The sequence below is a fragment of the Amborella trichopoda genome, chromosome 3, assembly GCF_054954075.1.
Source record: "Amborella trichopoda isolate Santa Cruz 75 chromosome 3, AtrichopodaSantaCruz75HAP2 v2.0, whole genome shotgun sequence".
In the NCBI taxonomy this organism is placed as follows: Eukaryota; Viridiplantae; Streptophyta; class Magnoliopsida; order Amborellales; family Amborellaceae; genus Amborella; species Amborella trichopoda.
Window position 1 is genome coordinate 15,144,639 of NC_142338.1, and position 21,913 is coordinate 15,166,551.

At 38.7% G+C, this 21,913-nt stretch overlaps 1 protein-coding gene and 1 pseudogene across 3 annotated transcripts; both read left to right on the top strand.

Moving 5' to 3' along the window:
* Nucleotides 1-1,827: 1,827 nt before the first annotated feature.
* On the top strand, nt 1,828-17,319 carry LOC105420385 (TMV resistance protein N-like; annotated as a pseudogene). Its single transcript, XR_016052224.1, has 4 exons — nt 1,828-2,489; nt 15,534-16,629; nt 16,775-17,059; nt 17,183-17,319. The product of XR_016052224.1 is annotated as a TMV resistance protein N-like (transcript).
* On the top strand, nt 17,216-20,134 carry LOC148782767 (uncharacterized). 2 transcript variants are annotated; one of them, XR_016052223.1, is made up of 3 exons: nt 17,377-18,712; nt 18,823-19,377; nt 19,852-20,134. XR_016052223.1 is itself a non-coding variant. In XM_020665179.2 (2 exons), exons 1-2 carry the CDS (start codon nt 17,843-17,845, stop codon nt 19,165-19,167), a joined length of 1,215 nt encoding a protein of 404 aa, XP_020520838.2. In that variant the 5' UTR covers nt 17,216-17,842; the 3' UTR covers nt 19,168-19,684. The 2 variants fall into 2 exon arrangements, 1 of the variants encoding a protein (XP_020520838.2); XM_020665179.2 differs by lacking the exon at nt 19,852-20,134 and having other exon boundaries at nt 17,216-18,712; nt 18,823-19,684.
* The last annotated feature ends 1,779 nt before the right edge of the window (nt 20,135-21,913 follow it).

A 21,913-nucleotide genomic window follows, 5' to 3' on the forward strand; every position in this document is an offset into this window, starting at 1 on the left:
CTTTTTGCCTTGAAATTCCCTAAATTTTACTAAAATGCCGTTGACTGAACGAAAATGCCCTTGACTCGAAGAAAATCGGGCGTGTTATTGTGAACTGACGTCATGACTCAAAGAAAACCTCGATGAAAACCATGCGAGTTATTGTGCGAACCGGGCTCGAAGAACCAGACGAGTTATTGTGCGAACTGTGCGGGCGATTTACTGTGCAGAATCGCTGGTTCCACTTTTTGCCTTGAAATTCCCTAAATTTTACTAAAATGCCGTTGACTGAACGAAAATGCCCTTGACTCGAAGAAAACCGAGCGAGTTATTGTGAACCGGAGTTATTGTGTGAACCGGGCTCGAAGAACTGATCATGACTTGAAGAACCGGGTGAGTTTTTGTGCGAACCGAAAACCGGACAAGTTATTTTGTGAACTGTGCGGTCGATTTACTGTTCAGAATTGCCGGTTCCTCCTTTTGCCTCGAAATTCCATGAATTTTACGAAAATGCCTTGACTGAACGAAAATTCCCTTGACTAGAAGAAAACCGGGTGAGTTATTGTAAACCGACGTCATGACTCGAAGAAAACCGGGCGAGTTATTATGCGAACCGGGCTCGAAGAACCGGACGAGTTATTGTGCAAACTGCGGGGGCAATTTACTGTGCAGAATTGTTGGTTCCACCTTTTGCCTCGAAATTCCCTTAATTTTACTAAAATGCCCTTGACTGAACGAAAATGCCCTTGACTCAAAGAAAATCGAGCGAGTTATTGTGAACGGGAGTTGTTGTGTGAACTGGGCTCGAAGAACTGATCATGACTCGAAGAACCGGGCTAGTTATTATGCGAACCGAAAATTGGATGAGTTATTGTGAGAACTGTGCGGGCGATTTACTGTGCAGAATCGCTGATTCCTCCTTTTCATCGAAATTCCCTGAATTTTACTAAAATGCCCTTGACTGAACGAAAATGCCCTTGTCTTGAAGAAAACCGGGCGAGTTATTCTGAACCGACGTCATGACTCGAAGAAAAACTCGAAGAAAACTGGGCGAGTTATTGTGCGAACCGGGCTCAAAGAACCGGTCATGCCTCGAAGAACCGGGCGAGTTATTATGCGAACCGCGGGCGATTTACTGTGCAGAATCACCAGTTCCTCCTTTTGCCTCTAAATTCCCTGAATTTTATGTAAATGCCCTTGACTCGAAGAAAACCAGGCCAGTTATTGTGCTAACCCAGGCTCGAAGAGCCGGGCGAGTTATTGTGAACCGATGTCATGACTTGAAGAACCGGGCGAGGGGGGTCCTGAACCGACGTCATGAGTCGAAGAAAACCGGGCGAGTTATTGTGTGAATCAGGCTCGAAGAACCGGGCGAGTTATTGTGCGAACCGACGTCATGACTTGAAGAACAGGGCGAGTTATTGTGAGAACCGTGGGCGATTTATTGTGCAGAATCGCCGATTACTCCTTTTGCCTCCAAATTCCCTGAATTTTACGAAAATGCCTTTGACTGAACGAAAATGCACTTGACTGCGGGTCTTGACGTCGTCATGACACGAAGAACCGACGTCACGACTCGAAGAACCGGATGATTTACTATACAGAATCATCGATTTCTTTCTAAAACCGGACAATTTCTGGCTTTACAAAAGAACCGACACGAAACGATCGATTTTCAGTTCAAATTAATCGATTCCCTGCCGACTTGATGAATTTTAAAACACTGCATTACACCGTCACCAACAGCAAGGACGTAATCGTGTGCCGAAATTCAACGGTACGACTTCCATAGGACATTATAGTCATTCAAATTCACAAGCCAACGTCCCTCATAGGAACACCGACCAACAACATAAAACGGTCGAGTCTTCTACTTCATCCACTGTGCTTTACACCGTCACCAGCAGCGGTGACGAAATCGAGTGCCGAAATTCAACGGTAGGACCTCCAGAGTACATTTTAGTCATTCAAATTCAGAAACCAACCTCCCTCGGAAGAACACCGACCGACAAAATAAAACGGTCGAGTCTCCTACTTCACCCACTGTCTGGGTTCCTTAGAGAGAGAGAACCATGGATGTGTTCTTGAACTTCTGTTACAAGGACACGGGAAAGAGCTTCACAGCCCATCTCCACAACGCCCTCAAACAAGCAGGTCTCTCCACTTCCTTCACAAAACAAAAACAAAAACAACAACAACAACAATATGGTGATGATAATAAGAAAATAGGGGAGATCATATTACCCAGTGATACGCAGATAGCTATTGAAAATTCTATATTTTCTAGCAATTACGCTTCCTGTGTCTCCTGCCTTGAGGCTGAGGTTGGTGGGGAGGACAATTCTTCCTGTGTTTTACCATGTCCAGCCCTTTCATGTCGGAAGGCAAGCAGGGTCCTTTAAGGCGGCTTTCGAGGATCGTGAAATTAGGTATGATGGGGAGAGAGTGGAGAGGTGGAGAAATTCTCTCGAAGAAGTTGGGAAAATTTCTGGTTGGGATCTTGGAGATGGGTATGGCCTCACTTGCATTTTATACTCTCTCTCTATAGCCCATAATGTAAAAATTTCATGAAATTAGTTCAGTTGTATTTTCTTTCTTTTTCAGTTTCTTAGGATTTAGCATGATTAACTTAAGTACATGAAATGCAGAAATCCTTATGACCTATTTAGGATGCCCTCTATATAAAACTAGGATATACAGCAATATCAAATTCCTTTTCATCCCTTGATCCTACTTTATTTTTTGCTTGCAAGTTCTATTCTAATTGCCATTATTAACTAATACATGAAAAGTGGGACGAGTCCCCTTCTGCGCAAGTCTGCATTATATAAATCTTTGAGGCCTATTTGGGAAGGCCCTTTTTATCTGGATTTTACTGCAATATAGCAGTGCACCTGACGGTAAACAGAAAAACAACATAATTACGCATTTGAATAGCCCGTTGATGTACTCAGGGTTTGTTTTTCTTGATGGAGCTTAATTCTACAAGAGCGAAATCTTTTTTTTTCTTATGCAGGGATTTATCTGGTTAAAATTTGTTAAAAGATTAGTTGGCGTAGTTTGGGAAGAGATTAATAGTGTTTATTGGCTTGGGTTCAGTTATCCATATTTCCTCTGGTATATATTTCTACTCGATTCTATGAGGGGTTTTGGTGAAGTTTTTTTGTAGTTTATTGTATGGAGAATTGGTGAGGGATCTTTAGAAGCATCTGAACTTAGTTTTGGAGTTTGTGAAAAGTCTTCTTTGTTGCTTGAAAATACAATTTGAATCTAATTAACAAACCCCATTGTGGTAGTTCTTGTTTTTTCGTCTTCTCTCTTCCTGGTTTGCATCATCTGGTATTGGAATGCTTTGATCGCCGAGAAATCAATGGAGTGTCGATGATGATACAGATGATTTGTACGAACTCTAGATGCAAAATGGGCTGGCCAGGAACAGAAGGTAGCTTGTTTTATTAATGGGGTAAAATTTAAGATCCAATATGAGATTTTTTGACATTAGCTTTGAAAAGTATATGAGGCGTATCAACTTGCTCTCAAGGTTGAAAGAGAAGTTGCAACAGAGCAGTAGTATAAAAGGTGCTGATGTTCATCAATCAGCTGCAGCTATGGGGATTGTGGTGGTGCCCAAATTTGTAGTGGATGTTGAGGACCTCCCTTTTGTGCTAATCCTTATCCACGCCGAGATGTAGATGACCCAAGTTCAGATTGTATGGGGCACTACACAACTGTTGTTCAAGTCATCAACTATTACCATTAAGTAGTACTTTCAACTATTTCAAGTGTTGGGAGCAGCACCATCATTCACATTGAGTGTCCCCATATAAGATTTGATAGAGTAACAGCCTATGGGGGCTGTAGAAGACGAGGAATATGAGAATGAATATGAAAGTGAGTCTATTTATGATAAGGAATCAGAAGGGGTCGCTTAAGGTTATGTCGAAGCCAATGCATGGGTCATGACCTCACTCTGTGCTCCTATGGAAGTAAGGTGTAAACCAAGATTGACCTGACACACTTGTGATGGCAATCTGTGCAATGTAATCGTGGATGGAAGAAGTTGCAAGAACATAGTCTCGCAAGAGCTTGTGAACAAATTGCTTCTTAAGACCGAAACCGAACAAAAGACGTACAAGATTTCTGGTTCAAGAAGGCCAGCGGGGCAAGTGTCCCCAAGCGATGTCTCGTTTCCTTTTCTATAGGGAAAACTTATTATGGTGTGATGTTGCCCTAGTGGATGTGTGCCATTTATTATAGGAACCACTAAGGTAATTTAACAGGGTATCAGTCCATGACAGTACAAAAAATAAGTACATTTTCTGGACTAATAGTGTTAAGGTAGTTTTGCTGCCATATAAAGGGGGGATTCTTCCTGAGCTTGTTAAGGAGGGAAAGAATCTACTCTCCATGACTGATTTCTCACATGAAACCCAAGATAGTGCTGTTTGTTTCATGCTAGTGGCCAAACAAGTGGATGTGTCAAACCCCATTTATTTAGAATTGGAACCATTGATGAAAGATTTAAAGTTTTTATCCCTGAAGTACTTCCCTATTGTTTGCCACCATTCCTTAATTTCCAACGCCAGTTTCAGTTGATTTTAATCTTGTTGCAAGTCTCCTCAATCACGCTGCACATAGAATGAGCCCAAAGGAACAATGAGGAGCTGCAAGGCAAGTCAATGAGGTGGTGAAAATGGGGTACATTGGGTAGAGTCTGAGTCCTTGTGCTGTCCCAGACTCACACCAAAGAAGGATGGATTAGGGAGGATGTCTGCGGAGATTCGAGCAATAAACATGATAAGAGTTAAGTATCCCTTCCCTATTCTGAGACTTGATGATATGCTTTATATGTAGGCTGGTGTATCTTCATGCAGCTTTTCAAAGATAAATTTATGTAATAGCTGTCATCAAATAAAGGAAAGGCCTGGGGAAGAGTGGAATACATGATTTAGGACTCAGAAAGGCTTATATGAGTGGCTGGCCTTATCATTTGGACTGTTTGACACCCTAGCACTTTCATGCAAATGATTAATGAGATCTTCCTAACGTTCATTGGAAAATTTATGCTTGTGTATTTTGATGACTTATTCATCGATAGCACTTGTATAGAGGTTCCCATCAGTCACATCCATCTAATGTCAAAGTTTTACGAAGGAAAAAATCTCTATGTGAACCTAAAGAAGTGTACATTCATTATAGACAATTTGCTGTTTTTGGGGCCACATCATCTCAGTTGAAGGGATAAAGATGGATCTAACCAAAGTGGAAGCTATTATTGACGGGCCGACAGCTCAAACTAATGGGAATGTGCAAACTTTTAATGGTTTGGCAACATTATATCGCTGATTTATATGAAATTTCAGCAGTATCTTGTGCTAGTCACCAATTTTTTGAAGAAACGGGTATTCCAATGCACCAAGGGAGCATAAAAGAGCTCCAAATTGATTAAGGAAAGATAACTACAGCTTTTGTGTTGTAGTAATAATAGGAGGAGAGACGAGGAAGTAGTTAAGATTGACGACCAGGAGGTAGAAAAAAGGCCGTACTTTCGATAACTTGTGTCGATAATCCAAAAAAATAGAGAGATCGAGGAAGATGTCGCACCCAAAATTAGAGTTGGGTGGGTGAAGTGGAGATGTGCAACTGGAATTTTATGTGATCGTCGCATACCAATAAGGCTAAAGGGCAAGTTCTATAAGATAGCGGTGAGACTAGCTTTGCTCTATGGGGTGGAATGTTAGGCAGATAAAAAATAATATACCCATAGAATGAGTGTAGCGAAGATGAGGATGTTGAGATGGATGAGTGGGAAGACAAGAAGGGATAGAATTCGCAATGAATCTATTCGAAAGAATTTAGGCGTGGCACCAATAGGCGATAAAATGAGAGAGAGTAGACTTAGGTGGGTTGGCCATATGTGGCGTCGATCAAGTACAACACCTGTTAGGAGGTGCGAATTATTTCAAGTGGAGAAAAGATATGGGGACTTATGGCCTCACTGACGCTATGACCTTTAATAGAGCAGAATGGAGAACCAGGATTCCAGTTAATTGGGAAAAGGCTAAAATGATGATGATGATGATGAACTACAGCTCTTGTGTTGGTGCTTCCTAACTTTAATAAAGGTTTCAAGGTTGAGTGCAATGCATCACAAGTGGCGATGTCCATAGCCAAGAGGGTAAGGCCTTTTGCTAATTTTAGTAAGAAGTTGAACGGAGCAAAGCATTGCTTTTTTACTTATGATGTTGAGGTCCCTGCATCATACAAGCTTTGTGCTATTGGAGGCCACATTTGGTGTATCAAAAGCTTGTCTTATTCTTTGACCATGAGTCATTGGAATTCGTTAATAGCCAAAAGAAGTGAACAACAGGCATGCAAGATGGGCATCATACCTGTTGGAGTTCAGTCTTACACTTCGACATAAGGGCAGTAGTTTAACACAAAGCAGTTGCTGCAGATAGTAGAAAATATTTGCTACTTAATACCTTGTTCCCGAGGGTGTAAGGTTTGAATGGAACAAAGGATCATGGAACAAAGGATCATACCCTAAGGACAAATATCTTGCCTCTATTTATTCACATTGTTCTCAAGATGCTAATGGCGATGATGAATTATATTTGTTGGGATATAGCTTTTTGTTCAAGGGGAATCTGTTTGTATTTCTGAGAGCTCTCTACGAGAGACTTTCGCTCATAAGTTGTGTGTAGGACCCTCGGCAGGTCATTTCAGTGTAATTTTCCTTTGGTGGGCCTCCTTATCATCTCTGGCCCATGGATGGGCACGATTCAGGCTTCAACGCAAACTTCAACTTCTTAAACACTCTTTGAAGGCCTGGAGTCGTCAACTCCCAAGGAACTTTCAATTATAAAAGATCAGTTTGCTCCAATACATATAGGCTTGGGACCTCCTTAAGGAACGTAGGGCCTTGACGACCATAGAAAGTCAGCAAAGGTTTCAGCTGAAGCTAGACTATCAACTCATCCTCAAAAAGGAGGAAATTTCTTGCAACAAAGGTCCAACGTGGAGTGGCTCAAATCTTGGGACCTCAATACTTGTTTCTTCCACTGATTGCCAACTATAGGGAACATGGTAATACCATCAATCACATCAAGATTATTGACAACATCTTTGACCAACCAGCACAAGTAGAGGAAGCCATAATCAACTATTTCAAAAAACTGTTTTCGGCCCCTTCTGGTCCAAAATCGAAGATGGCAGACCTCTCCTTTCTCACAATACCCCTCAAAACAGGCATCTTGGTTGGAACGCCCCTTCTTCGAGGAGGAAATCCTTACAGCCATAAACGAGTTGGGCTAGGATCGCACTCTGGGCCTATACGGGTTCCCTATTGCCCTTTTAGGAACCTTCTTGAACTCCTTTGGAATGATATTCTTTCCATTTTCGAGGAATTTCATGCCAAGGGCATTGTTCATAGGGCAATGAAAGCCGCTGTTGTTGCCCTCATTCCCAAAGTAGAAGGTGCCGATGAAATCAAGGATTTTCACCCTATTAGCCTTATCAACAATTCCCAAGGTCCTGGCTACCCAGTTGCAGGAGGTTCTCTCTCAGGTCATCTGCCTCCACCAAGGGGTGTTTGTCAAAGATCGCCAGATTTTCAAGGGATTGTTAGTAGCTCACAAATGCCTCCATTTTAGGTACCTCTCTAAATCCTCGGGGGGATAATCAAACTTAATTGAGAGAAGGCATATAACCATGTCAATTGGGCTATTCTTGACAAAACCCTCACTAGAATGGGGTTCGGTAATTGTTGGCAAGCCTACATGAGATGCTGCATCAATGGCTCTCTCAAAGCCCTTCTTTTCCTCTTTCCCGGAGTCTTAGACAAGGCGAACCCTTATCTCCATTCCTTTTAGCCATAGTAGCTGAGGACTTCAGCCAGTCCATCACTCTTATGTTCTAGTTCGGCCTCTTACACAGCTTCAAAAGTAGGCCCTGAGGTCTAGTCATAATCCACGTCCAATACGCAAACGACACCCTCGTCTTCTGTAGAGCCTTCCCCAAGGAGGTTGACTCCCCTCTTCTTTTCCTCAAATCTTTTGAGTTTGCTACTGGCTTCAAAATGGTTCTAGCGACTAGCTACTCAAGATAACTAGTTTTGGATACAAGTTCTCTAACACAAATACCGCCTTGATCCTTTCTAGTGGGTGCTAAATTGCAGGGCTAACAACAAGTCTTCTGGAGCATGGGAATCCCTTCTTACCTCCCTTAGTCTCTTCAAAGCCAACATCCGCTTCCAAGCCAACATCCGCTTCCATCTCCAGGAGACTTGATGGGTCAGATTCTGGTCAGACCTTTAGAAAGGGCATACCCCTCTTCAAGACGTATTCCCTTCCGTCTTGCTCTTGGCCCACAATCGTTTAGCTACTCTGGCTGACCACTTTGTAACATTGGGATCCTCCAGAGCTTGAAAACTCATTTTAGGAGATCCTTCTCTGACCCTGATATGGATGAATTCCTCAACCTATCTTCCCTTCTCCATTCCACCCTTCTCCCTCCCCTAAGGATGGGCTAAATCATATGGTGCCCATCTCCATCAAGGGCATTTTCGGTTTTCTCTTCCACAGGCTTATTCAACCTCGCACCTTTCCCATTTCTCCGACTTCCATTATTGCTAAGGCATGGTCCTCCATTGCCCCCCCCAAGGTCCAAGTTTTCAACTGGATAGCTCTCTAAAAAAGAGCCCTAATTGTCAATCAGCTCCAAAGAAGAGGTCTTTCCATACCCATCAGATGTGTAATGTGCACTAATAACGCAGATTGCAGTGCCCACCTCTTCATTCACTGCCCCCTATCTTGGGAACTCTGGGGTACCCTCCTATAACTGTTAAGTTGCCAATGGGTTACCTCTAAATCAAATCCCTCTCCTTTTCAGCTCTTTCCACCCCTTTCCCTGACCCAAACCAGGCATCCTTTTATGGAAGGCGCTTGCAGCAGAAACTCTTTGAGTCATTTGGACCGATAAACAACAAGTCTTCAGAGGCAAATGGTCCACATCCAAAGCCTTATTCGAAAATGGTCCACATCCAAAGCCTTGTTCCAAAGTCACTTTCTAGGCAACCAATGACAAGCGCTTCAAGGACTTCCCTCACTCTGCATGTCACACTCCAAGTTTTATAACACCAAAATTCTTGAGATGTGAGTCAATTCTTAAAGAACAAAACAAATTTGAAATTTTTACTATATATTGCACCAAAATAAATTTTCCATTTAGGAACTTTCAGATTTGTACAAAGTCTATTCACAACTTATAATTAACATGAAATTCTATATATATATATATATATACAACTTTGATAGAACAAACGTTACAAAGGCAGATTTATTCATGACTACAAACTTCTTCCAAACTATTCCTGTTGTACATACGAACAACATGACTGTAATTACTCTGAAAATAATTCACAATAGTTTGATGAGTTTGGCTACTCAGTAAGTGACTATCATAATCCTAAAAAAAATCATGGTTGGCAAATGTAAATATTTTCTAAAAGAATGCATATTAAAAACAATACGAGGAAGAGCATACATGGAGAATAGTTTCAAATTCATAAACACACAATTCAATATAATTCAGAAGATTTGAATGCATATTGAACCAGTATGAGGAAGTGCATATATAAATGCTTGAACAGATATGTCCAGTTTAACATGATTCAAAGGATTTCACAAAGTACCTTATTGACGTCCCAAGTAGGTCATCTATATATACCCCTGGATGGGTCCGTTTAATTCCTACCGACGTACCAGATAGGTCCACTCATATTTCACTAGCGTACCAGATGAGTCCACTTATTCCCTATAACTAACGTCTTGGGTAAAATATAATTCTTTATCTGATGTTGCACAAGAGCAACTGTATTTTCTAAGGTTCTATAAATTCCTTCCATGCTCTAGTTACACGAGATCTTGATATTGTAATAAGTATGACTCAGAGTGTATTTCTATTTAGATATCCTAGGAATCCTAAACCTATTATTCTGATACTAAACTAACTCCTGAAGTAGAAGTCCTGCCTATTGGGCCAATCAAATCCTGATGTGTAGAACCTCTACCATCACAATCAAGAGAGAGGCATCATCAACGGGTGAATCCGTTGCGTATTGCCTCACATACGCACACAATCCCAGCGCGCTTTAGGGCTTTTGATGGGCACTGGCTTTGAAAGACACGGCCCTCTCATTTGCCCTTCTGAGGAGAGAGCGCTACACTACCAAAGGGGTCCCAATGAGTAGTGCCTCACATAAGTTTTGGGGGTACGACCTCCCAAACACATACACTTCTAACTCTCATCCTATCATAGAGAGTAAGGATAAATCACAGTTGCAGGCACAATTATCTCATCAAATCGTAAAAGAAGCATGTTATCATGCATCGATCATATAACAAAAACATGTCTCCATGTACACATATATTTCCAGAAGCATGTCTCACATGTAATCACAAGAAACATCAACATGTCTATGCTATACATATAATCACAAGGAATATCATTATGTCATATTATCATGCATATAAATTCAGGAGACATTATCATGTCAATAGCATGCCAATCAATGTAACAAACATCACTAAATATCAAGAAACAAGAATATCGTATATTCAAAATATCTTTGAAATCATTAACATGAATTTACATGAAGCAATTTATAGCAATCACTTTTCACTAACATTTTCATAAATAATTAGTCAAATATTTTGGGTTATGGTTTTAGAAAGTTAGCAGTTCTGAGAGACATTTTTGGGATATAATAAGATAAGCAGTCTATTCTTAGAAGAATTCTTATGGAAATCCAGAGCCAAATTTTCAACCATCTAAAATTCTTAACAATAGAGGGAAATATCACAAATTTATTATGAAGATATAAATTTTCAAATAATCATGTTACAGAACATGTAAAACTTATAGCACCAAAGCCCAAATTTTTTAAACAACTGTTTTCTAGGAAAAGTAAGGCCACTTGCACATAACACTTACAACATCTAAAATTTATGTTGGACATATTATAATTAAATACAGAAATATGTAAAACTTACGGTATCGGAGATATTACAATTAAATGCAGAAATATCAGTTTTTCAAATAATAATTTTGCAGAAAAATGAAGTCACTTACCTATATGTCACTCCGAGATGGATATGTTACTATTGTTGCCGGAGTAGAACCGAAATCAAGGGTGTTTTGCTAAAGGCTTGAGAAGAGAAACCAAATGAGTTTCTATGGGGAGAGGAGCATAAAAATATGTTCATATAAGAGAGAAAGAAATATTATATGCCATGAGAGAGTGAAGAACCGTTATGAGGAGAGAGATATAATTGTTTTCATGTGAACATTATTATTAGAATAATACTGTTTTTATGAAAATCATCATGAGAATAATAATATTTTTATGTGAAGATTATAATTATGGATATAATAGTCATTAAAAAAAATATGGTATGATAACATAAAAGACAAATTAAAATTGTATGGTATAGTCCAGATTTGGATTATAATGTGTAGCAATGTGATATTACACATCATATTTCTCTTACTATAAAGTGAATTTTTTATGGGGATATAATATACTGGATAAGTGACATGATATAATATATGCCATAATAACAAATATTTGTAACATCTGAGATATAGGTGAGATATGTGAATACTATAATATAAATCGATGAGGACTATTATAGTAACCAGTCCTCATTATATAAGTGATATAATATCCAAATTTACATCAATGTGGTGTGACATTATAGACTATATAGTATCATATAGGTCCGTTTATCCCATCACCATATATTTCATGTACTATTTTTATAGGAATATCATCATTATCATAATATCATTATGAGAAAATAATGAGAATATTATGAGTGAAAGAAAATACTATTTTTATAAGAATATCATCATTATGAGAATCATGAGATTATTATTATGAGAATACTATTAAAATAACAATATCATTATGAGAGAATAATACTTTATGAGAATATTATGAGGGAGAGAGAAAAATAATTGTAATGAGAGAGAGAAAGAGAACTTATGTAGAGAGAGAGATGGAAAATTTGATGAGCTTGTGATTAGCTCATGAGGGGGAGGGTATTTAAAGTGAGGGAGGACACCCTTCCACTTGACACATGTCAAGATAGTTGTCCTTCCTTTTTTTGTTAATTTCTCACTGTTATGTGCCCCTCATGACACATCACCTCATATTATTATCTTATAATGCCACATCACCTCATATTATTATCTCATAATGCCACATTATACCCTATTATCTTAATTAAATATATCTCTAAAAAAATCGTGGAAATGAAAGGTACTGTAAAAGAGTGGTCCCATGGTGCATTAACAACCCAATGAATCCTCACTCAAAATCATTTCTTTATGTAAGTATTTTGCCTTATTTTTATTTTATTAATATTATTATTTTCATTTTTCAAAAACATTTGGGTCGTCACACTGCATTCTATCAAAACTCACAAACATTGCTTTACTCATGGCAACCCTGCATTCCCCATGCCTCCTTGTGGAGACCCTGAACCTGACTAATCAAAATCGAACATCGGGGGTTGTTCACTTGTTAACCTTGGCCCCATAGGAATTGGTGGTCTAATCAGAAACCACGAGGGTCAGACCCTCATCTCTTTCTCCAAACACATTGGACATGCTAATTCCTAATCGGCTGAGGCCCTTGCCCTTCTCGAAGGCGTCAAATGTTTCAATCCCTCTTACAGCCCATTTATGATCATTGAAGGTGATTCCAAGAATAGTTTTTCATGGGCCTAAGGTTCCTCACCCTGCCCCTGAACGCTTGCTCAAATTTTTTATGAAATATTTCACATCTGCAGGCATATGGTCGTTTTCATGGAGGCATATTTGGTGTGGGCAACTTAGAGGCCGATGCTCTAGCTAAAGGAGCCGTTAGCTGCACCACCTGAGCTACGTCTTTTTGTGGCACTGTAGGAGTGCCTTTTCTTTTGGTCTAGTTGTGAACAGCCCATCATCTTGGTGGTTTTTTATATAAATCTCCCAGTATGTGGGAAGCATATTTGTTGTATAGAGCTCCCAATCTGTGGGAAGCCTATTTTGTGTAGAGTTTCCGGTATGTGGGTAGCCTATTTTTTGGTGACCTGTAAATTTTTCTCTCACTCAATAGAAACATTATATCTTCAAAGAAAAAAAGAACTTGGCATTTGTGGATGAACACTGCACTTGGCCCAGACAATAGGCACTACATCATCAACTATATCGATTGGTGTAGAACTTAGCAAATGTCTAAGGGTGGTTCCTGAATAATGGGCTCTACGCTCCATTTTCTAATGGCACCATGAATTGATGTTCCGATTGACTTCATAAATGGGCTTTTGAGGACATCATCAACTATATCGATTGGTGTAGAACTTACCAAATGTCTAAGGGTGGTTCCTGAATAATGGGCTCTACGCTCCATTTTCTAATGGCACCATGAATTGATGTTCCGATTGACTTCATATATGGGCTTCTGAGGACATAGAAGTTGCAACCATTGGTTTTTATTCGCCACTTTATTACATGCGCTTCAAGGAGGTTGTGAAGCTACATGGTATCCAGGAGACAATAACTTAAGAGCTGGACAGCAAGTTCCTTGGTCTGGTGGACATTGTGGGCCAAATTGGGGATAAAATTACAATACAGAGGTGCCTATCATCCCCAAAGTGATGGGTGAACTTATGTAGATAACCAAAGCTTGTGAAATCTCCTTCGGACTCTTGCTGGGCAGAAACCTAGACCGTGGAACATTATTTTGCCACAAGCTGAATTTGCTTATAATAGTTAAACGAAACTGTCCATGGAAAATTCACTTCAATATCATGTATGGTAAGTTGTCCATTAACTCATTGGATTTGGTTACCGACCAATTTGAAGAAAGTTAGTGATGAATAGTGAGTTGGCTTAGCGTCTAAAACAGTTTCATGATAAAGTTCGAGGAAAAATTCAAGAGACCATCAGGAAGTACTAAAGTGTAGCCAATGAGCATCGATAGTACCAAGGCTTTATAATAAAGGAGATTTAGTGATTGTTTATTTTTGAAAAAAAATTTTCCTATCGGTGTCTATAGTCTGTTGAAATATAAGAAGCACGGACCATTTCCATGTCCATCAGAAAATTAATGATAATATCTATCATATTGAGCTACTGGGGGATATTGATGTACCTCAAAATCTTCATTGTTTCTGAATTGTATGCTCATCAAGGAGAGCTACATCATGGTCACTCGAAGAATGGGCGTCAAAGAAGACGAGAAAGTAAACCAGATTCTAGATGTTTGTACCATTTCAATATGAGTTGGCTCTTGCTGGCAAGATTTAGTTCAATAGGAAGCAAAACCTATGATTGGAGATACCTGGGTTTATGAAAAGCTGTATTTACTTTACTCATAAGTAACTTGCTTAAAACCACATGTTTTTAGCTAAAAATTGCCAAAAAAAGAAAGTTAAATAATTAAATACTATTATATGTTTACAATAAATAGATAATATTATATATACTACGACATATTTACCAAACCGGTATCATAATAATGTTATCCAGAATATATTAATTTCAGATGGGATAGTCTATTCTAAATGAAATCAATTGTCATCCCAATGGACCCTTAGGGTCTTCCTATGACTGATTCTGAATATTGAGTAATTGAAGTTTAATCTAGGTGTAGCATTTTGCTGACCTGGTAAAACTTTTATGTAGAACGTATGTTAATTTCTCTGCATGCTATTTCTTTAACAAAATCTGGCTATAAACCTATTAGAAACCGAATTTCTTTTATAAGAACAAAAATATCTTGTTTGAGAGGAAGATGCAGTATTTGAGAAGCAATCTTTCTCTTTGTTTATCAAGAAAGCACTATTAGATAGGCGTAATTATTTTTAATGATAGTTGGTTCATTTAGGCATACTGACATTGTTTTTTACATAAGATCCTTTGCAGATCATTGAAAAATCACACCACTATTGAAAAACTATCACTTTTTTCTCAGGAAAAGCCCCAAATTCTACCTATTTTCTTGAAGTTTTTCATATTCTTTCATCGCTTGGTCTTTCATGTTTACCTTTATTGTTGAGAACTGTTGTGGGTCAAAAGGAGCAATGAAAAGATTTCATGTACAATTGAGGAAAGGTCGTTTCCTACAAATAGGTCGTTGGTGTAACCTTTGTGGGGCCATAGTTTGCAGGAAAAATGCAAAGTTTTTGTCCAATATGGTTTTTCTGCGGGCTAAAATAGCATCTATTTATGTTTGACCCGTGGAAAGAAGTGAATGGACTAACTAAGCTGTGAGCCAATCTAATATTTTGTCTTGACTATAACATTGTATGAATGAAATGATGCCTAATGCACCACTTTACACTTGATGTCCTAGATATATATTTTTGCGTGCTGACATTATAATAGCATGGAAATCATGTTCGATAATATCATTGGGATCTCTAAAACATTATATACGCTCCCTTAATTTTATTATTACAAACACATCATTATGTTTCCTTCTTTCTCATAATGATCTACAGGAATGAGGCAGATCTGATCAGTGAAGTTGTTGAAAATGTTCAAGCCAAGTTGAATTATGCACCAATGCATGTTGCTGATCATATTATTGGGCTTGATTCTCGGGTTGACGATGTGATGAGACTCCTAGATGTCAATGCTGATGATGTTAGGGTGCTTGGGATGCATGGGATGGGGGGGCTTGGTAAGACTACTCTTGACAAGGCAGTCTACAACAAAATATATACCACTTTTGAGGGCTCTTGTTTCCTATCAGATATCAGAGATGCTTCACGATCAGTTCTTGGACTCGTCAAATTGCAGAAGCAACTCCTGCATGATTTGTTTCATGAAAAAGACTCAAATATAAATGATGTTGATAGAGGTATCATCATTATCAGGAGTAGAATCACGTCTAAGAAAGTCCTTGTATTGGATGATGTTGATCATGAAAGGCAGCTCGAGAAATTGGCAGGTAAACGAGACTGGTTTCATGATGGAAGTAAGGTTATCATCACTATCAGGGAAGAGCATGTACTGAATGTGCATAAAGTTGATAAGCATCATATCTACAAGCTCAAAGAATTAGATCCTAGCCAATCGTTTCAACTCTTTAGCAGGCATGCATTTGAGACGGATCAACCTATTGAAGGATACATGAAGCTCTCAGAGAATGTGGTATCTACTACAGGAGGGCTACCCCTGGCCCTTGAAGTATTGGGATCACACTTTTCTGTTATGACAACCTTGGAGGAATGGGAAGATACAGTGAGACATTTGAAAAATATTCCTGACGATGACGTCGTAGAGAAGTTGAAGATAAGCTATGATGGCCTAATTAAAGAAGAGCAGCAAATATTTCTTGATATTGCATGCTTCTTCATAGGAATAGACAAAGATTATGCCACTGATATATGGAAAGCTTGTGGTTTTCCCAATTCAATTAGAAAACTCTTGCAAACACTTACCAAGATTGATGATGAGAATAGGTTGCTGATGCACGACCAACTTCGTGACATGGGGAAACATATTGTTCAATTAGAAAACCTTGATGACCCTGGCAGGTGTAGTAGGTTGTGGTGTCATGATGTTGTCTTCAATGTGTTAAAGAATTGTAAGGTGAGGGCTTGCTAGACATATTATGATTATTTTATTCATATGGATTATACTTTAAATGATTGTTAGAATAGGAATGGGGTTATCTCATGTACAGCCTGATTTAGCATCTTATAATGACTAACATATATGTTCACTATTGTAATAGGGGACTAGAAAGGTTCGAGGCCTAATTCTCAATGAAATTCCATTAGAGGAGAGGCAGTGGGAAACCGAAGCATTTAAACCCATGACCAATCTGAAACTACTTAGTGTTAATCATGCATTTCTTGAAGGTTGTTTCAAAGTTCTTCCATCAGAAATAGTATGGCTACAATGGCAAGGGTGCCCATTAGGGTACCTCCCAGATGATTTTAATCATAAAAAGCTTGTTGTCCTTGATTTGTCACACAGCAAAAGCATGCGGGTATTGCAGGACCCATCTCAAAATAAGGTCAGATACTTTATTTAACCTTTTCGTTTGTCACTTCTTTTTCTTTTTGTAGACAACTTCTTCTCAACGTGAGGTTCAAAAGTTGAAGGTTCTTCATCTGAATGGCTGCTCTAACTTAATCAGAACTCCCAACTTTTCTCCATATGCAAGCTTGGAGAAGTTGAATCGTGAAGGATGTGTGATGCTGGCTGAGGTTCAATTCACGTTCTTGGGAAATTAATTGATCTGAACTTGAAGTACTGTTTCCTCCTCAAGGAACTGCCAAGCAGTATTTCAGGGCTGCATTCTCTTGAAAAGCTTCTTCTGTCTTATTGTCGTAGACTTAGCAAGTTACCAGAACAGTTGGGTTCCTTAAAATCATTATCAGAGCTTATCCTTGATGGAACTACCATAGAACAACTACCAGAATCTATTGGATCATTAAAAAGACTTCGAAAACTATCTCTACTTTCTTGTATGTCCCTTAAGAGTATTGCCTATCTCAATTGGTGAATTGGAATCACTACAAGAGCTTTGTTAGATGGGACTGCAGTGAGCGAACTACCCTACACCATAGGTTCGCTAAAAAAGCTCAAAATCCTGAGTGCATCATGCCAATCACTTAATGCCTTGCCCAAGTCAGATCTCTTATTGGAAAGTATATCCCTTACTGAGCTACCTTCAATAGGGAAACTTTCAAATTTGAAGCGTTTATGGGTTACTGGTTGTCAATCACTTGGTAGAATACCCGAGTCAGTTGGGGGACTAAAGTTTCTTGCTGAGCTCCGTTTGGATAGGACAAACATGATGGAGTTGCCTGATTCTGTTGTAGATCTTAGTGGGCTTGAGGAGATAGATATAAGGGGTAGCGTTTTTTTCAAGAGGTTACTTGATTCAATTGGAAATTTGAGCAACCTTTCTACCCTTCTCCTTGATAACACTATCATAACGGTACTACCTACTTCAATAAGATTTTTGGTGAACCTTAAGAAGCTGTCCATGAGCAAGTGCAGCGAACTCAGTAAATTGCCAGCTTCAATGGGAAACTTGAAGTCTCTGCAACATCTAAATGTGGAGGAAACTCCTATAGTAGAATTACCTGACGACGTTGGACTACTTTCTAACCTGGTTGTTTTGGAAATGGCACACTGTCGACACCTCAGAGAGCTCCCTGTAAGCTTTGGCAGCCTTACGTGTTTAAGGACTCTCAAAATTCAATACAATTGTGAGTTGACAAGGCTTCCATCTAGTTTCTCCAGTCTTTGTTCCCTGGAGGAATTGGATGCAGATCATTGTAATCTCCAAGGGGTGATTCCAGACGATTTTGAAAACTTATCGTCATTGACAACCTTGAACCTAAGCTACAACAAATTCCAAAACCTGCCCAAAAGTATGAGTGGCCTTTCTCAGCTTAAAAAACTATCCTTATCTCATTGTACGCAGTTGTTGGAGATCCCTGAGCTCACCACCAGTTTGGCTTTCCTAGATGCTGTGAACTGCACAAATATGGAAAAGTTGCCTGACCTCTCTTGCCTTTCTAAACTACGAGAATTGTATCTCACAAACTGTGAGAGGCTAATCGACATACAAGGTCGCAATGGGTTGATATCCTTGGAAGACTTGTACTTAAACGGGTGTGGTTCTCATGTTTCAAATAGTCCAGGTCTAGGAAAGGTAATTCTTCCTTGAAAAGAACAAACTCGTGGTCTTCTTGTATCTTGTATTTATTTATTTGATGGCTGAATTTTGATTCTTTTGATATGATATTTTTATATAATGTACAGGAAACATTTATACAATTACGTCGTTTTCGTGTTTCTGGAAGCAAAGTTCCAAGCTGGTTCATGTTTCAGACACTATCATGCGTGATACCGAGAGTCTCGGATGAGGGCCTGAAGATTAGAGGAGTGATATTGTGCTTGGTTTTATCTGTTGATAGTGAGATGCCAATTGATGATGGCCTTGACATTCCACATGTTCAATTCACGGTCATGAGGAATGGCATGCAATGGATGAGTCCTACACTTAAGTTGGGCAGCCCAAAGGCTAACCAGGATCAAGTTTATTTATACCATTTTCAAGAAGATGATGCTCTTGTCCTTATCTTGGAAGATGGGGATGGAAGTTAAAATCGTAAATAATCTTCCAACATTAACCCCATCCATTCATATTAAGAAACTGGCTTTTCATCTTGTTTACAAACCAGAGGATACCAAGGATACAATCCAAGAGAAGCTAGCAGAGTTCTTCAATTCAATGGATGCTCATGAGGATGCTCTTGAGATTGTACAGATCCACAGTTTACAGGCCCACAATTTACAGACCTATCATCCTGAACGGTACTAAATATTGTTTTTCTAGGGCCGCTAAACTATGCTTCTTATATATCAAATATATATTCAATATCAGATGTCCAGGTAAACAAATGCTTCAAATTGGAATGCATATTTTTCTTATTAGTGTTTTAATTCAGTTCTTCACAAATGCATCCTTCTGTAAACTGAGTGTCAACAGTCAACGGCCCTTGAACTAGAAAAATGTATCAAATGTAGACCTGCTCGTTCTGATCTTTAAAAGGAATTAAACTTGTTGTTTTATTACAGAGAACTTCCCCCACATTTACAATATGATCCATTTTTGCCTCAACTCTCTCTCTCTCTATCTATCATCTGGTCATGTAGTTGGTAAACGTGTGTTGCGTGCATGTTACCTGTTACATGTGCATGTTTGCTTGCATATCAAACTGTATTCTTCACAGCTTGAAGTATGCATCATGGTAACTGTTCCTTATATAGAATCATGTCCATGTGTAGGAGGATGCGAGCTGGTATTTTGTTGCTGGTCGTGATACTTTGTTGTTTCTATTTCTGGATGATGTAATACAATCAAGAGTTTGACAAGTAACTCTGTCAAAGCAAATCCGAGCCTGACAAAGAGCGCCTTCTGTTGAATGTGCTCCCACTTCACCAGATTTGAACTTCTGAGGAATTATTTATAGGATATATTCATGAAGTTTACTGAGAACTGTAGTCCTTGACATCTTTTATACGAATAACCGCACTGTCCTCGAATGACACATCTTCATGAATTCTCGTATGTTTTTTGTGTCTTTTTTGCATATAACTATTTCACTTTCAAGCATTAATAAGATAATTAATGGCAGCAACCTTTCCATCTAAAACATAAAAGGGTAAGGTTTCTATACTTCCCTTACAGCATAGAAGTTCTATCCCTCCCTACCATCCAGCCGTACAATTTTGATCAAGAGAGTCACTCACCATTTGATCTTAGATCCGACGTCTCAAAGTATTTTATTTTTAGTTTTTTTTATATAAATTGTATGAATGTGAAATTTGGTACGTACCATCTTCTCATTGGGGCGCGCCTATAAAAAATATTAAAAATAATTTTTGATAAAATATAATGACTAAAATACCCCTTGAAACTTTCAGGAGTATTTTGGTCATTTTATTTTACTGAAATATTTTTTTATATTTTTGCTAGTGCGAGTTTAATAGAAGAATGGACATCTAAAATTTGGTGTCAAAATGGTTTATAGAAAAATATTAAAAAATAAAATAATGTAGAGATGTGACATTGTGATTGGGGCAATCTTAGCCCTCCATTCAGAGTGGATGGTTGGATAAAGGAAAGTATCTAAGTTTTATGCTGCAGGGGAAGCATAAAAAGCTTGCCCAACATAAAATACAAGTGAGAATCTATTCTAGCATGAGAGCATATTTGGGGAATCCTTGGATTTGGGGAAGTAGAAATAGGATCCTGTCGTTTTTTTTTGGTAAGCAAATTTTTTGGTTTTTTTTTTTGGATAATTTAGTAGGGAAGACAGGCCTCCACACATTTTTTTAAGTAGATTAAGAAGTTAGGTTTTTAAAGGTGTTAGTGAGGTGGTGTTAGTGGTAGGAATGAAAACCATAATGTGGTGACTATGGGGGTGCTACCGCCACGACCCAATGCCTGTAATAAAGTCCTTATGAGTGCTTGTTATTAACATTTTGATATAATGGAACATGAACTCAGTGGGAGTGTGGTCCCTTGTTTGTTGATACTGGACTGAGCTTGACGAACTAAGCTAGTCGGTTGGGAAAAACCTATGTTACTTGGGTATAGAAAACTATCCGATAAGGATTCTAATAGGTCATTCCTTGATGAGGTCGGAGTATGCCGGGATGAGTGAGCCGAATAATTGTGTGACCTTTGTGTGTGATGGTGACCTTCAGAGTCGAGGGGCCAAAGCCACATCTATTTACTATCACACGATATGTATAATAATAGTCGTTTCAGGAAAGCGAACCACCTTTTAGGGTGAAGGTTATGCATGTGTGGGAGATACTCCTATGCGCCTTAAGAGCTATGGTCGCATCAAGTCTAGGTGTCCTTGGTACATTTCTAAAGATGAACTTGAAATCCACAAACTGGATTACGATCCCTTGGCTCATTAGCCGGACTTTGGTGACCCACTAATGAGCCCCTGCATAAACTGTGGGTCATGGAAAACACTAAGTCAGTTTGATAAAGCAAGTGTGGATTGTAGTAGCTAGTTGAAGGTGAGAGTGCTCCAATATTTATTTATTTAATTCCTAGATCATATGGATCATTTTCCCATCTAATGAATTTAATTATGTTTGTTTTAATGATATATTATTTTTAGAATTATTATTTGATTTTTTTTTAGATTTCTGGATATTTTATTTATCAAATTTTAATTTATAAAAACAAAGATATTGATTTTATATTGATTTAAATATTAAAATTAATTCTAAAGTATTTTATTAATTTTTATAAAACATTTAAATTAAAAAAAAATATTAGGGGCCCATTGTGCACATGGGCCCACCAACGACCCACCATGCCTTA

What these genes read in the sequence shown, in the direction of transcription:
- LOC148782767 (XM_020665179.2), top strand. Translation starts at nt 17,843, where the DNA reads ATGATGGAGTTGCCTGATTCTGTTGTAGATCTTAGTGGGCTTGAGGAG. An exon ending in ATAGTCCAGGTCTAGGAAAG is followed by an intron (nt 18,713 to 18,822) that starts GTAATTCTTCCT and finishes TATAATGTACAG; the next exon opens with GAAACATTTATACAATTACG.